This window comes from Ascidiella aspersa, chromosome 5 (genome assembly GCF_963924565.1).
Source record: "Ascidiella aspersa chromosome 5, kaAscAspe10.2, whole genome shotgun sequence".
Taxonomy (NCBI): domain Eukaryota; kingdom Metazoa; phylum Chordata; class Ascidiacea; order Phlebobranchia; family Ascidiidae; genus Ascidiella; species Ascidiella aspersa.
This window is the reverse complement of record NC_139451.1, coordinates 21524284-21540625: the sequence shown is the minus strand read 5'-3', so window position 1 is coordinate 21540625 and position 16342 is coordinate 21524284. Positions and strand designations below refer to the sequence as shown.

Here is a 16342-nt window from a genome sequence, read left to right as displayed (position 1 = left end):
ATACTTTATTCGTTGCCTGTCCAGGTTTATAAAAAAAATTCGTTGCCTGTCCAGGTTTATAAAAAAGATTGCTTTGGTTTGAGTGTTAATGATACGCAAGTGAAATCGCCAAATCAGTTGTTTTGGGTCATTATTTTTTCAACTGAGTCAAATCAAGTGAAAGTACTTTCCAAAAATGTCAAAAGTAAAACGTTTCGTTGATCTGCAGCCAAACTCCTTCCGTCGTGACTGGAGGCCCGTTCAGATGAAAACTTTTAAGGGCATAATTGTGCTTTGTTCGCACAGCTTCTACAAACGTCCGCCCGATATTTAGCAAACGTGTAAATCAGGACCGCCACCTTACTTAGCGTTTAGTATAACAACGAAGCATTGGCGTCCCAATTATCTTCACTGAACGTGTTGTAAGCGTACAAAACATAAGACATTAGTACAAACATACTGGAATGACGAATGTCTTTGCATTGCTTTCGCGTTTTTTCTAATTTTTGAAGAAATCTTGCTTAGAATCGGTATCAATAAATATAACCATTGGAACTACTGCAGTCGGCCACCCAACCAAAATAAACCGCGATAGAGAAACACTGACCTAACTGTAGAAAAATTGCCGACAAATTTGTTTCAAAGCAAATCAAACATGTCAGACTATCAATGTAAATCCCAAATCGCCCTAAGTTTTGTTGTGAAAATTCCAATGTTTGATGAGGGTGACTAAGGGTCAGGCATCAACATTGCCAGCAGGTTTTAAAAAACGACACACAACCTACTTTGGGTACTATGCACGGATCTGTAATGTAGCTTGATAATAAATTGCAAAGCCAAAAAGATCAAGTTAATCGACAGCATCTTGATTAAGACGTTTCGATACGAGCTTGTATCATCTTCAGTTCATGTTAATGTTTTTATCACGACACACAACCTATTTTAGACAACTTATAATCAGGTTTCGTAAAAATTACATCTGATCTATACAACCAGTCATTTTGTTCCGTTGTTTCTTAAAAAAAATATACAAATGCCTATTATATGGCATGTCGAATATGCCGAATACCTTTTACGCTTTGGATAAACACTTAAATAGAAAATATGCAAAGTTTGAAATCCACAGGTAGACAAGGTTCATTTGGCGTTAAGTTTGACGAAAATACTACCAAAATTACGAGCAGGGTATTTTTTGTGGCTATTATTTTAAGTTATTCTCACGTTCCGATGCCGATCACGAATTTTGTTTCCGTAGCGATCGGAGCACCAAGAGTGGAAATATTTGAAAACACTCCCAACTCTGTCGGACTGAAATGGAGGCTTCAAGCATTCGCTTCAAAGTACCAAGCACAGGTAAGTTTTTCCTACACCTATTGCTATTAGGCCAGATGACAAATAAAGCAACTAAGATATTGGCATATTGTATTACTTTGTTTAGCAAACGTTAAAGAAAAACGGTATTTATTTTGATGTTCGCGTAGAAATGTACTTAACTAACGGAAAAGCATATTTAACATGTTTCTGTTTTTTGATTTTAACAATATTTCCTTGTGTGTGAACCTTTATTTAGAGGACTGTTTTTCCTATGACGCTGCTTGGCGAGGTGTTCCTTTTCTAACGCCATAACTTTGTGGCGTATGTTCTGAAAAAAAAAAAAAAACAGAACAGCAAAGTTCGAATCTGACGTTTTTGTCAAAGTTCCAATCTGATGTAAAAAAAAACCAGAAAAGTTCCAGTCTGATGATTGTTTGTGTTTTCTCAACAGCTCCGATGGCTCAGCAACTCGTCGGTTATCCAGAGCTTCATGAACATCCCAAAAACGCAGGACCGAGTGGTGTTTCGGGGCCTGACGCAGGCCACCACCTACGGGGCCTTGATTTGGGCCATCGACCGCTCCAACAAGTTGGGGCCTCGCAGATCGATTCTCCTCACGACGAGTTAGTTATTTGTTTTTTTTTTGTTATTGCCGTACGTACACACGTTACAATATGCGTGATACCTCGCCTGTGTGTAAGTAGAATGATATGTATTTTTCTAGGTCAACATATGTGATCAGATAAAATGACTATAAGTAAAAATGGTATAACTTATATTAATTTTAAAGTTGCGCTAATCCAGTTATATACACGAAATCAAATATTGGTTTTAAAGCTGGTATAGAAAATAATTAATCTTTATATACAACAAAACACGACAACATGTATGTTTTTTACAATTCTGATACTCTGTGACAAAAATAAAAAACAAATGATTTATGCATGGATTAGGTTAGAACTTAAGCAAAAGTTTTTGCCCTTCAGTTAAAGATGTTTTTTTAATTAATTTAAACTTAAATGATTGTTTTCGGTTACACGCAAAACGTTCGTATCTAAAATAAAAATGATACCTACCTCTGTATGGGCTTTGATATTCTTATTACGTCTTACTACAACCTCCAACCATTATGCTCCAGAATAAAAATGAAGTATATTTTTGTCAAAATTATGCATTATGTGTAAATTCCTCTTTCTTAATTGCTCTTGCACCCGATTGATAGAAACTCTAGTCGACTTGCTTTTATGTGTATTAACAACTCCCGAATATGTTCAGGCATCAAGAAGCCGGACCTTGTCGTCGATGAAACTTCGGTGACGACGTCAACTGTCAACGTCACTTGGGACGTGAACGAAGGCGTTACAGCCAAATACGCCGTCAGGTTTCAAGAAGTTAACAACGCCTCGGTAACTTTATTTTTCAATGTCATTTCCCTTAATATTAGTAATAACTAGGGCGATTATTTTTTGACCTAAAAAATTAAGAAATTTTGACCTGAAAAATTAAAATTTTGACAAATTTTGACCTGTTAGAAATACTTTGATTTAAATAACCTAGGCGCGTTATTCACACGTTTTTTATATCGTATATTACTCTAATGAAGATATAATACGCTTAAAATGATTTAAATATAAATCAAAACTAATTTTTTTTTTGATAAAACAAAACAATAAATTAAAAAAAACGAACGACCAATTTCAAACAGCTGACTATAGTCCTTTTTTGAATTTTGTAAACGATTGATGTGCATTTTTATTCGATTTTGGCATGAAATAATTTTGACTTTTTTGATAAGTCAAAAAATAATCGCCCTAGTAATAACAGCAATGAGTTGTCCAAATATAAAACGTGGAATTTCGTTATACAATTATCACGCTGTCATAATTAAATAAACCTTCGAAACCTAACATTTCGTTTCGATGCTTTGCGAACCGCATGTTTATTGAGATTTGTCAGTTTCGTGTATCGACAGACAAAGTTTTTTTACACTTTGTCGGTTTTATAAACCCCATGTTGCAATATCGCGGCCAAAATGTAAAGTTAGGCAGTTGGTACAATCTGTTTCGAACCGTTCAAGCTGTTTTACTAAGTACAACTAATGGATTTTGGCGCGAACGTCCAAAAACCCCTTTAAAACGCAATCTGTTGATTCAGTTGAACCAAAATTTCCGTTTTCGGCAAAGCTTTAAATCCTGCTTCGATGCTTTTAACCAAGTGAAAGTTTTACCGCTTTCAGTAACACTTATATGTTTTGCCAAACAGACACACCCATCACATTGAGCAGTTTATAAATTTGACTTTTAATTTTGTAAAAAGTGAATTTTTTTATTGCGTTGATACTTTTTACAAAATAAAAAGTTCGTTCAAAAAAATCAACATCCTGGTAACCCGTTGTCCAGAACGCAGACACCTTTACTTCTTGGAAAGGCTTCCTCAAAGCCACAGGGCTGACCGCCGGTACGAGGTACGGAGCGACGGTGTCATCAATATATTCCGGTATCATCAGCGACCCTAGCGAGCCGAAGTTCTTCACCACCGGTGAGTTTGGTCTGAACGGCCGTAAGCGATTGACAGCGAGTTTTATATTTTCGCTGGTTTCTTTTAAATATCAAGTTATATAAAGCTATTTAGGGTATTTATGCGAAGTTATTTTCGGACAACCGTCTGTCCACAGAAGTAAATAAAACTTTTGATCTATTTCTGGACAACGGCCCAGAAAAAATACTTTTATATTTTGAAAGTGCTTATACATATCCAGTTAGAGTATTTGCAACCGCCGTGTTTATATCCTTTAAATCGTTTTCCTAATTTGTATTAAGAATAATTTTTTAGTTCTAAAACTAAAATTATGTGGCTCGACTTTAAAATATTATTTAAAAGTAAAAAACATACCTAACATAAATGTAGATCGAACCAATAAAAGAATAACAAAAAACGCGACGTAAAAATAACGGCAATTTTGCTGCCAAGTGGTCTGAATGTCTGTATTTAAACTAAAATCAAACGAGGTTTAAAGTATGAGTAAAGTTTGATTTTTAGGAAATTAAACTCTGTTATTTGTTAGAAGTGATCAAAGGTCATGGGGATCTATCCCCATTAACTAACTTTCTATGCAAATTATTTCAAAGATCTTTAAAAACTCATAAATGCTTTTGCAGTTCCAAATCCTCCCATGTTGGAAGTGGAACAAGTGCGTCATATTTCGATTGAACTTAAGTGGAAGCGAGTGAAAGGTTTGTGCTTCCTTTGGATTGCGGCAGAACTGCAATTTTCTTACCATTTAAATTTATAAAACTAACCTAAAAATCACCACCCCAGTAACCCAGAATAAAGTAAAGCATGTTTCGATTTATATACTGGTTTTATCTAGGATCGAATTTCAGTTTTTCGTTTTTTTATTATTGGGTTTAAGTCGGTGCTTCCCAACATTTTTCAGTTTGCGACCCACTTTTAATGCAAGTTTCAATGTGCGACCCACAAGAGATATTACCAAACAAAAAAGTTACATAAACCTGCATCTTTACCACTGGCGTACGTACTGAAATAGTCAATGCGACAAAACGCATCTAATTGTTACGTATTTCTTACATTATTACATAAATGTTAGATAATGATAAATGCAATAATTTCCCGATCTAATAGAAAGCTGTAACATTTAGAAAAGCTTTCGTGAATCGTTCGTGACCCACTGGTTGGAAAAGCGCTGGTTTAGATGACCTTTTTAGGTTTAACAATTCATCTGCAACATTCTTTTCGTTCAGGCGCCCGCAAGTTCGTTTTCACCATCACCGACTTAAGCACGGACGTGACGACCACGTTCGATGACGTCACCGGTACGTCACTGAAAATGTCGGACTTGACGCCGTCGAAGAGGTACGCAATCAAGGCGTACACGATCGGCCGTACGGGACTCATAAGCAGGGACAGTCGAGTTATTGTTGCTTTTACTGGTAAGGTTTTTCTTTTGGTAAAATAACTACCTTACATTTGTTAATGTATAAGACTGATAATTAGGTTAACTGTGCTCGGATCTTTAATGTAGCTTAATAATGAATGTCAAAGTCAAATAAGGGTAAATCGACATCATCTTGATAAAGACGTTTATATGCCTACTTGTATCATTAACTGATGATGAAGTGCATATGTAAACGTCTTAATTTTGTCGATTTACTCGACTTATTTGGCTTTGACATTGATCATTAGGATTGTTAATGATTAAATAAAAAACTCAAATTGTAGTTCATGCGGTTTTAGTGTAAAAACAATGGAATGCTTAGACACAACAAAAAAGGCTATTTTTCATGTTTTGTATGCAAAAGGTAAAATACTTGCAATAGGATTGATGATGTTTTATATACTATTATGTTTACGTAAATAATTTCATTTTATTTCAAGACAAAATATAATTATAGTTAACAAGATGCACAGCTATTCTTGTGTTACCACTTTCAGTTTGTTCGTTGTCTTTGTAGGCTACTGATTGAAAGTCTATAAATCATTTAATTTATTTAACACTTTGTTTTGTTTCACAGCGCCTTCCAATCCCAAAAACATCACACTGCAATACGTCACCGAAACAACGGCACAGATCGAATGGCCGCCGCAACCTGGTAAATATAGCGTAAACATTTTTGGGGTAAAGTTGTTTAATATTGAAGTAAGTGGTGTAGCCATTACACATTCCCCATTTACGTGCTATTTCAAAGTAATATAGGTTTATTAATATTGGGGTTGCAGCACACAGATGACGTTTCAACCACAAATGAAATGATAAAAAAGCAGGAAACGTGTTGTTTAAAGGAAGTTAAAACAAGGCAGTCCCTATATAAATCAACATGGCTTTGTGTTTTTATGCAATGTAACAACAGTATTTCATTTCCTATTATGATTCCTGACTATAAAGCTTTGATTTTCAAGGACAAAAGACGTAAATCAAGTATTCTAAAGAAATCCCACTCGAAAACAACCGTTTTCCGTTTTATGGGAAAACAGCACAGTAATTACCAACCAAAAGCACAGTAAAAAACATATAAAATAATAAACGTCTTCTAAAAGACGTCCAAATCAACCATTTTTTACCTGTTGCATAATAGCTTTTTTAGCTCTGCATTTTACTCTCGAGCCTATCCGATTAAATTCCAACTATAATATGCAATAATTGTAACATAATGAAAACTATGTCTTCTAAAATGAGTTTAAACTTAAACATCCCGCTCAAAAAAATACATGTTTTAAATGCTCGACGTAGAGGAGTAGCTTCTCCCGTAGATCTTTTTATTTCAAACCATTGAATTTAATCAAGAACACTCAGTAATTACTGCGAAAGTGAAAGCATGCCCTCTGAAGGAAATCCCACTGAAAAACAACCATTTTCCTATGCGAAAAAGCTACAGTATACTAACGACAAAACGCAGTAATTACCACACAATAGAATAATGTTTTTCAAACAAGGTAAAGGCATTCATTTTCAAAAGTATAGCTTTTGTTACTCTTCATTTTAATTTCTGGTCAAGGTCAATTTTATCATATTTGAAACATCATATATTTTAAATTTTATCATATTAAAAACATATTGAAACACATATTGTGTTATGGTGACCCGGGATCCAGCCAGGGAACTTTAGCTTCAGTCTAACGCTCCCCTGACAGATATGAAGACAGTGTGGCCAGCAAGAACACCGGACATTTGTTATTAGCACGACGTTCCAGCCAATTGAGCTAACGGATGCATTTACCAAGTTAAAACGAAATAACCCATTTAATTTTTCTACTTGTTGTCGCGCAGAAGTAGCCTTCTTCGATTTTCACTTTTATTTCTGACCTCTAGGTTTTAGCAGAAAAGCATTGAAATTTCTGTGAAAGGGAAATAAGTCAAAACCTACCATTTCCTTAAAAAAAATTGTGTTATAACTCCTGGCTGAACAGATATTACTTTCTTTAGTGGCGCTCGTTTCTAACTATTTACTCTTTCCATCTAAAATTCAGCCGCCATCGGTTATCGCGTGATCGCGAGGTCGCTGGATCGAACCTTCTACAGGGACCGAAACATCTCCAGCACCACATTCTGGGTCGGGGGAATGGCCAGCGGCGAGACGTACGTCTTCTCGGTTTATTCCAGGGGCGCCGGTGAGGTCATCGACTACAACGTCGTTCACCCCCTGCGCGTGCAGACAGGTAAGACTATTTTTTTAATGTTGACAGGCAGGTTTTTTTTAAGGTTTGGTTTGGGTGACCGCTAAGTAGTTTTAAGAGACCGCAAGTGTTTCATTTAAATACCAAAACGTTGCAAGTCCAAAATTTGGGAAACCGCTGAAGAAAAAAAACACCTTAAAAAACACTGTTGACAGAATTTTATGCCGGCTGAGTGCTGGTTATGTGATGTTTCATAGGGCAGGGGTCCGCAAATACTATTAGACGCGACCTGAAATTTTGTTTATTTTAAAAGAGAAAATGTTTCAAAAGTATCTCTAACATGACTAAGCCTAAGTTTAAAAAAGCTTGTGTTTCAGAACTTAAATTTCAATGCTAAAACAATGACCAATGGGTATTACGTCCATTTAACCCTGCGAAATGCTGTATTTAAATTTGGTTGGTTTCAAATAATTCTCTATGAAGAATAGTCGGGAACAGTTATTTGTACAGCGGACACGCGTGCTTCTTATTTAATAGGCTTTGTGTCAGGTGCAATTCAACTCATTTCGCTCCATGAACGATTGAATACATATCTTGTTCCACATCTCAACGCTTCCACTTATTTATTTTATTTTTCGTTATACGTTATGTCTGGCATTTTATCAGTCTTTTATAATCGTCTTTTTATTGATATAATTATAAAACTTCTTAACAATAATAGTTAAAAAAATATTTTTTAAATATGAATGAAACATGTTTTTTGTCATCGCAGTTCCAAGTCCCCCTGATGCTGTAACTGTTAACAAAACTGGAGACACTTTCTTCGAACTGCATTGGAACGCCTCAGTCGGTAAGTGTCGAAACAACAAGCTACACTTATCCGCGTGAAAATTGTCCAAAAATACTTATACCTTTTTTGGAACGATTTATATTTTTTTCTGCAAAAATCGTTCTACCATACTTTGTTCCTGCATAGCCAATAAAGTAAAAGTTCAAACTACGAAAAACAGTACCTTATAGTTTATTTCAAGTCGCTGTACACTGAAACAATATAGCACAGTCATCGTTGAACAGTGATACAGGGCGAAAAACTGTTGCTAATACACGCTTGTGAAAGATATATCCCATTTCAAACTTAGCACTTACCGACTTAATTATGACGCAACAATACTTGAGTTTTAAACGAAATTTCAAATGATGCATCCGCCTTTTCTCGGCAGGTGCTTACATCTACCACGTGTACGCGGAAAAACTGGACAAGGGCGTTCCGACCGGTAACATTACAATGGCGGTCAACAACACCGAACTCTCGGCGCTAGTGGGCGGTCTCGAGCCGGGAATGGAATATCGGATGAGCCTAAGGACGGAGGGCTACCAAGGCGAACTCAGCAAACCGAGCGAGACCTTTATCGATTCCACGCGTAAGTTTTATTATACGTTACTGATATTAGTCGCTCTCTTAACTTGTTGAGTTGTTGAACTAAAAATTTTGTACGCCATTTTTTTAGAGACAAGCCCTGTGATAATGTAACTTGTCAGAACATTGTTACATACAGAACCTTGTTGGTAGCCGTATTTGTTTCAATCTAAACCTGTAAATCAGGTGTCAAGTTTTTAATATAATTTGTAGTTAAACAGTGCCACCTGTTACATACAAGTGTCACGGATTTACCAAGGGAAATATTCATTTAATAAAACTTAGGCCTTAAATTCGCCTTCAAGTTAAAATGGCGTTTATAGAACTTTACAAGTTAAATTCAATTATCTAGAAAAGTTTTTTTCAGACAATACCTTTATTATACCACAGCGCCAAACTGCCTAAAAATTATTTTGTGAACAAACAAAAAAACAAAATAATAGATATAGCCTTTTTTCCAAGTTTAAGCGGATATCGCGTGTGTTTGTTTGTAACTTCAGTTTAAATTAAAAAAATTAAGATTATATTCCGTTGTTTTGCCTTCTCATGTACGCAGTTGCTTCGACGCCGGAAAAACTGCGAGCCGCCTGGGTGAACATGACCATGATGACTTTCGAACTGCAACCAGCTGCTGGTAAGTCACCTACCTACGAACAATTACATTACATTTTTTTCCCGATAAACGTAATATTGCCATAAAAACCAATAAAGTTTAAAAACTATAGTTGTTTGGAAGTAAGCAAACTTTTTGTCTCAGCACATTTTTCTGATGGTGATGTTGTTTTTTGTTATTAGTAAGTGCAAAAAACTAGAGACTAAGGTCTTGAATTTAGATTTAATATACAAAATGTACAGTAAATGACATAAAGTTAAGGTTACACTATTATTTTGCAATATATTTACGATTTAATTTTGCAATAAGTTACGATCGAACAGAAGTAGGCATAATTTTGAACGTTTCTGATAACTCTTTATTTATGTTCAATATCGATGTTTTTAACCCACTTCTGTATGTGCTTTGATGTCTTACTACAACCTTCAACCATTATGCTCAAAAACATTTTTCAAAACCAAAAATTTACAGGTGCTCAGAGTTACATCGTCGAGATGATGCCACTGGACTCGGACGACCCGGATATGATGCGTCGACGTACGTTCCGTGACGTCAGCGACGTTCGTATCGAGGTCCTCTTCCCGGGCACGTGGTACTCGATCGTGGCCAAGTCCGTCAACGCGTTCGGCAAGGTCAACGAAGTCGGCAGCCCGCCGCTCGCCGAGCAGTCAGGTTTCATTTGATTTCTGCATTTCGCTCTTGTGACGTAACACTTGTCGTTTTTGAACGTAAACAGACGCGTGCGTTGTGTGAGAAGGGTGCCTTTTATACGGGAAGTTTGTTTTGAAATTTTACGAAAATGGAAAAAAAATTAGCGGTTAACATCGTGTAATGTAGCTTTTTGATTAGCAAGCAAATTTTGTGTTGTTTAAAAATTAAGAATTTTGCGAAAATGTCTCTGTACGGTAAGCTATTTAGCTTCAATCTGTGCTCATCTTGAGTCTCTTTTAAGTAATTGAAATCATGAAATGCTACTTCTTGCGTTTGCGTTTACATAAGACGCGCTCGTACTTAACTAAAACGACATTGCTTACTTTAAAACTGCTCTACCGCTTTATAACAATTCCTCATTTATTGCGACAGTTCCCGCCCCACCGAGAGTCGGATCTTTCTGGGAGGTGACGTCATCGTCAATGCTTTTCCGGTGGCCTGAAGTGTTCGGTGAGAATCGTGGTTGGAAACTTTAGAACATTAAAATTACATGTATGCGCTTATGCAGTCTCACGCATACTTAAAAGATGCTGCTTACAAATTCTGATCGGTTTTGTATTGGAAGCGGTTGTATAGTTCACAATACACATTCAAGGTTTATCAAATCCGTAGGCATTCCGTAACCCCTTCCAACCCATTCGGGAGTAACTGCCCACAGTTTAAATCACACCGGCCAAAGTATTTACAACTAATATACAAATACCTACTGCCGCCTTAGATTTCAATCGGTAAAGGCCCGTTTACACTATACAGATGCACTGAGCCGAGCAAAGCGTAATTTGCACTTAAATTCTATTGTTTTGAGCTTTTCATGCTTTGCTAAACTTAAGCCCCGTGCAGCTATTGAAAAACGTTACGTTTTGGAGCGAGTTTCACGCCCAGCTCAGCTCAGCGCAGCTGTATAGTGTAAATAGGCCTTTAAACTTACTTTCTACACAGGTGCCATATCGTACAACGTCTACGTATCGAGCAACGACTTCGACGAAAGCTTTACGGAACCTTATCATGCGCATTACCACTCCAACGACACCGAGTTACATGTGTTCGGGCTCAGGCCGGGTACCATATACGGCTTTAGAGCGCAGAGCATCGGCCACAGCGACCGCACCAGTAGCCTTGGAGAGATCGGCTACGAACGAAGCAGTAAGTAAAAAAGTCGAAAATTTGACGTTGCTTTTTTAGAGACCGAGTCCTTTTAAAGCAGGGGCAATTTTTTTTTACTATACGGTTTCCTAAAAAAACGTTTTTGCATGGTTTGGACTGACAAGGTTTGGCTTGACATTTTGCAGATGACGTCGTGAAACAAGTATACTAATGAAACATACTGATTTAGGCCGAACATGCGCGCAAATATGAAACTGAATATTTCTAAATTTACTACCAAGCTTTTGTTATGCTCTCGAGGACTCGCTAACACTAATCCGCCTAACTACAAGGGATTGGACCCCAGTTAAAGAATATTGCTTTAATGCAGCATGTTTGAAGTTTGCCATTGGAAATTTTGCGCTGATGATTTATAAAAAAATTGGCTCTGATTATTTGAAATAAAAAAACGAGAAAAGCGTTCCCAAACGTTTCGGTATTGCTCCGATTGAAGGTTAAATACTTTGGTTAACCTAATCATGACTAAAATTAAATCGTTTTTTAAACCTCCGAATCGTTAAGTTGCAAATTACGATGCATCTCCTCTCCTTTAATTAATGTACACTTTCTCGTCATTATTTTATATACAGCCTCCGCCAAAGTGTCCGATTTTGATTTTTCGTCTTGATGATTTTACTCCAATTGGCAGGAGCAGTTGTGGAAAAAAGATCAGTTTTTAAACTAATAACTGATTGCTTTTTCAGTTCCGGTGGCTCCGTTGAACGTACGAGAGGCTGGTGTCACCGTGTCAACCATCAAACTCAACTGGGATAGAGCAAAGGGTAACATTCAATCGTTAAATCAAGTCGAATCTGTTTGGATTAATGGCTAAAATTTTTCGTGCCACATTTATCGCACCAACTCATAGCTTTCCAGATCTCGATACAACAGGTAGCAGCTGTAACACACCAAAGTTAAATTCGTACGAATATACAGTTTATACTGTAGCCGTCTGAAAAATTGATTTTAGTTCAGAAAATGTCTGATACCAACATCAATTTGGTATAAGTTTTATTTTATTGTAGACTTTCTAACATTTATGACATCTGCTAGAATCCGATGCTTACACATATTAAACTTGAAAACATCAGACATCAAAACTTTCACTAGGTTTTACCTTCCGTACTACCCGATAGTGATAAATCCACCTCCCGGTTCCGATATGTATATCGTACGATAAACGTGTATCGTCCACTCAGGCGCAACACACTACGAGGTGCTGGTCCAGACCGGGCTGGGCCACTCTTTAATGCTGGAAGTGAACAGGCCTGTGTCCATCACGACCGAACTCCAGGCCGGCACCTGGTACAACTTCACCGTCTACTCCAAGGACGTCAAGGGCCGCCTGAACCCCAATGGGACTTTTCCCCTCAACCTGCAGACGACCCCGCTGCCCCCGGCCAACGCGCGAGTGCGCAACGCCGAGACGGACGCCTTTCTTGTGCTGTGGGACGAAATGTGGGGTGAGTTAGCGAACGCGAGTAGCAAGTAGCGAGTAAGCAGCAGTTTTCACCTTTAATATTTTTTTTTAAATATCAATCAAAGTAACCAATATTTTAAACACTAAATCAAAATTTAGCTTAGCAATCGGTATCGCAAAAAAAACGGTATTTCAGTCCCATACCCGGCATTGCAGTTAAAAGTACACACGATTTGACACCAACTGACGTCATACCTATACCCTAAAATGAAAATTAATTAAGTTGAAATGTTTTAAAAATAGTTTTTCGAATTGTTGAACAAAAAACACAAGCATCAGGTACCTTTATTTATTATGCTACCTTTTAAAATAAATACTAAAACGGAAAATGCTCAATTAGATTGCAAGCCAAGGCGAAAGTGCTTTAATTATTTTGGTATTTGATCGGCACCGATACTACTCTTGTATCGGACGACACTTATAGCATCGCATATCGGCTCCGATTTATTGTTATCGGACATTTTTATACACGAGTATCGTGTAACTTCTCTTCGATACTTAGTTTTGTTCTTCTACTATAGCGACTTCGCTATTTGCCTTGTTCCACAGAAAGTGTTTTGGGGTCGACAGTGGTTCGTTGAAATAATGAAAACCGTTTTAGCATTTTGTCTATGTTTTCAACCTGATTTTGAACAAGACTGTATGTATGTATGTATGTATCCTATTCTTCGTTAGAACTACCCGAGTAAAACTCAGGAACAGATGATTGGTTAAGTTTCGACATAAAAACTTATTTTATATATTTTCTCGAAAGCAATGAATGTTGAATTTAGGATTTCGACGTTACTGCTTTACTCGACCCGGTTCAACTGATACGATACAACATTACTGTCCAGTGAATGACAAAATTAATCTCTAAAAAATTTAAATTGCTTTACAGCTTTAACACATAAAGGACTGCTACATTGATGGTTGAATTCCCTGTCACTAACCTACCTCCACCGTTCTTAAGCATTTTCTAACGCTTCCATCCACAGGCGCTACAGCCTACTTGGTACAAATCGACACCGACGATGAAACGGCCACCGTCAAGCAGATGCAAATTCGGGTGAACAAGACCCTTCGGGCCCAGGTGCGTGGACTGGACCCCGGCACTCGCTACAACTTCTACCTCAGCTCCATCGGCTTCCAGGAGCAAGTCAGCTTCGTGACGCCGCGGGTCTCCGATCAAACCCGTGAGTATCTGTCTCGCTGAGTAATCGCGGCTATATTAGTCGTTCCCAGTCACATGTATCAGCCTTACAACCAGGTCTACGGAGTCGGGTATAATTAAAGAGTCCGGCTCCGACTCTAGAGCATGTATTTAACCCATATAATCGCGGCTTGTAGCAGTGTATTAATTATAAAAGGGTTATTTTGACAAATATGTCAAAAGACAAAAAACAAGGTGGCAAAACGAGGCGAAGCCACGTTGTTTTGTCTTTTGACTCACATATACCCTTCTGTAAAGTCACAAGTTTATTGCCCTGAAGAAGATTATCCGTATAGGTAATCGAAACGTCGGCGCTAAATATATATTTGTCAGACGAACCCCTTTATACTTGATACAATGCCTGGCAGCATATTGTTTGTAGTAGTGTAGTATACTATTTATGTTTCCCCAACCACTGTTTCGGCCTGTCACTGCCAAACATTGAAAGCCGTCCCCGGAAAATACTGAACATATTAAGCCGATCCGCAGTAAGTGTGAATACATCGTACCACAGTGTGCATAGCACACGTTTATATAAACGTGCAGTATACTTTGTTTCGTCATCAACGAACGTACAAAGAAAAAATTTAACAAATATGCTGTTAATATAACATTTTATATTTTTGGGAGGATTAATAATTCTGTTACAGTAAACGCCTAAACGTCACATATTTTGTGTAGTTCCCGTGACTCCTGAAAGGCCGATTTTGGATGGAGTGACCACCACAAGTATCGCAATGGAGTGGAATGATGTGAAAGGTATGTCCTTATTTTTCAGTACTTCTAAACCTTTTGTTCCGGCCACCCAAATAATAGACGTAAATTAACGGCAATGCTTATGGGTGAATCTCTTCATCGATCGTTCTGTAAGCGAAGAAATAATAAATAAAGAATTCCGTTAAAATGAACCTTGCCTCCGTATTCTTAATGCGCTTTTCCTAAATCTTAATACATCGCGTCCCAGCCAATTCAAACGGCGAACCTTTGGGTTGAAAAACAGTAACCTATTTGACATGTTGTTGATAATAATGTTACCTAGCGTTAAATAAAAAAACATTAAAAGAAAATATATATTAGATATTATATATCGGAGTTACAAACACAAAAGGATTATTAGTTATCTATCATTTTAAACTGATCTAGCTTAGGTGTTTTACTATTTAATTTCATTTAATAAGCGGAATTGTAATGACACCAGGCCTAAATCCTTGAAACACTACGAAAAAAATGACCTAACCTACCAATAATCCCAATTTTAAACTTTGAATTTGCCGAGTCGTTGAAAAAATGCCAAGTACTTCTTCCCGACTAAATTCTAATGCTCATATCTAGATTCGCCGCCGCCATCTCTAGTGAACCTTGACGGTACCTGAAATTCGTACGGTATAACGCTGTTTAAAAATGCGTATTTTTATTTTTGTGTCGCGCAGGCGCCCAGCACTATGTGATCAAAGTGGTTCAGTTTACTCCGAGCAACTATTCCGACTGGGAGGTTGAATCGGTCGGTTCGGCCAGCACCGTCTATGACCTGGTGCCCGGCGCCTGGTACAACATGAGCGTTCTTTCCGTCGGAACAAGGCGCAGACGAAACTTGGTCGCAAGCCCTGTCCTGACCGCGCAAACAGGTTTGAAGTCTTGCTTTCCCTTCATTGATACTTGCCGCGAAAAACGTATTTAAACGTATAGTACTTTGTTGTGCGAAACTTTGCCAAAAGTTCTTTTTGGCAGTTTTTGTGCCTATACGTAGATTTTACTTATAGTGACACCTGAAGTGACCGTGAAAAAAGTGTCACTTTTTTAAGATTTAGATCATAAAAAAAAAAAAACGTTGTTGTTCAGTTAAAAGGATAGTACACTGTGCATTTTAATACAGCCATCCGGTTTTTTTTTAAGGTTTGGTTTGGTTGACCGCTAAGTAGTTTTAAGAGACCGCAAGTGTTTCATTTAAATACCAAAAAGTTGAAAATTTGGGAAAAGTCCAAAATTTGGGAAACCGCTGGAGAAATCCCAAAACACAAAAAACACTGCTTGAGCCATCCACCTTTCATTGCAAACAGCACGGTTTTCACCTGTTAAGTGATTATTGAACTTACTTTATTTGAACGGGTATAGAACAAAATTCGCGAAGATGGTTTAAAATACGGCACCAATGGTCGCGCAAAGCCTAATGGTTAATATATAAGCCTGATAGACTTTGATTGCGTATTTACCATTTAAGAAATATTCTTGCTTTTTATCCCGTTTTCAGTTCCTCTTGCTCCAATTAACATCGACATCACCGAAATTACTACGAGTACGATGTTTCTCAACTGGAACTTTGTCGTCGGTATGTTCTGACTATGTTCATATTACTTTTTTGAA

The 16342-nt window shown here is 37.4% G+C and overlaps 1 protein-coding gene across 1 annotated transcript in view; it reads left to right on the top strand.

Moving 5' to 3' along the window:
- Positions 1-16342, top strand: part of LOC146145381 (titin-like) — a 132331-nt gene that overhangs the window by 12120 nt on the left and 103869 nt on the right. Inside the window, exons 6-25 of the mRNA XM_083390546.1 lie at positions 1235-1332; positions 1745-1916; positions 2569-2699; positions 3693-3831; positions 4452-4526; positions 5055-5243; positions 5826-5903; positions 7279-7467; positions 8198-8275; positions 8646-8846; positions 9399-9476; positions 9927-10127; positions 10539-10616; positions 11106-11309; positions 12014-12091; positions 12509-12772; positions 13767-13964; positions 14663-14740; positions 15412-15606; positions 16230-16307. Coding sequence (XP_083246672.1) covers positions 1235-1332; positions 1745-1916; positions 2569-2699; positions 3693-3831; positions 4452-4526; positions 5055-5243; positions 5826-5903; positions 7279-7467; positions 8198-8275; positions 8646-8846; positions 9399-9476; positions 9927-10127; positions 10539-10616; positions 11106-11309; positions 12014-12091; positions 12509-12772; positions 13767-13964; positions 14663-14740; positions 15412-15606; positions 16230-16307 — 2802 coding nt within the window. The remainder of the gene's footprint in view (positions 1-1234; positions 1333-1744; positions 1917-2568; positions 2700-3692; positions 3832-4451; positions 4527-5054; positions 5244-5825; positions 5904-7278; positions 7468-8197; positions 8276-8645; positions 8847-9398; positions 9477-9926; positions 10128-10538; positions 10617-11105; positions 11310-12013; positions 12092-12508; positions 12773-13766; positions 13965-14662; positions 14741-15411; positions 15607-16229; positions 16308-16342) is intronic.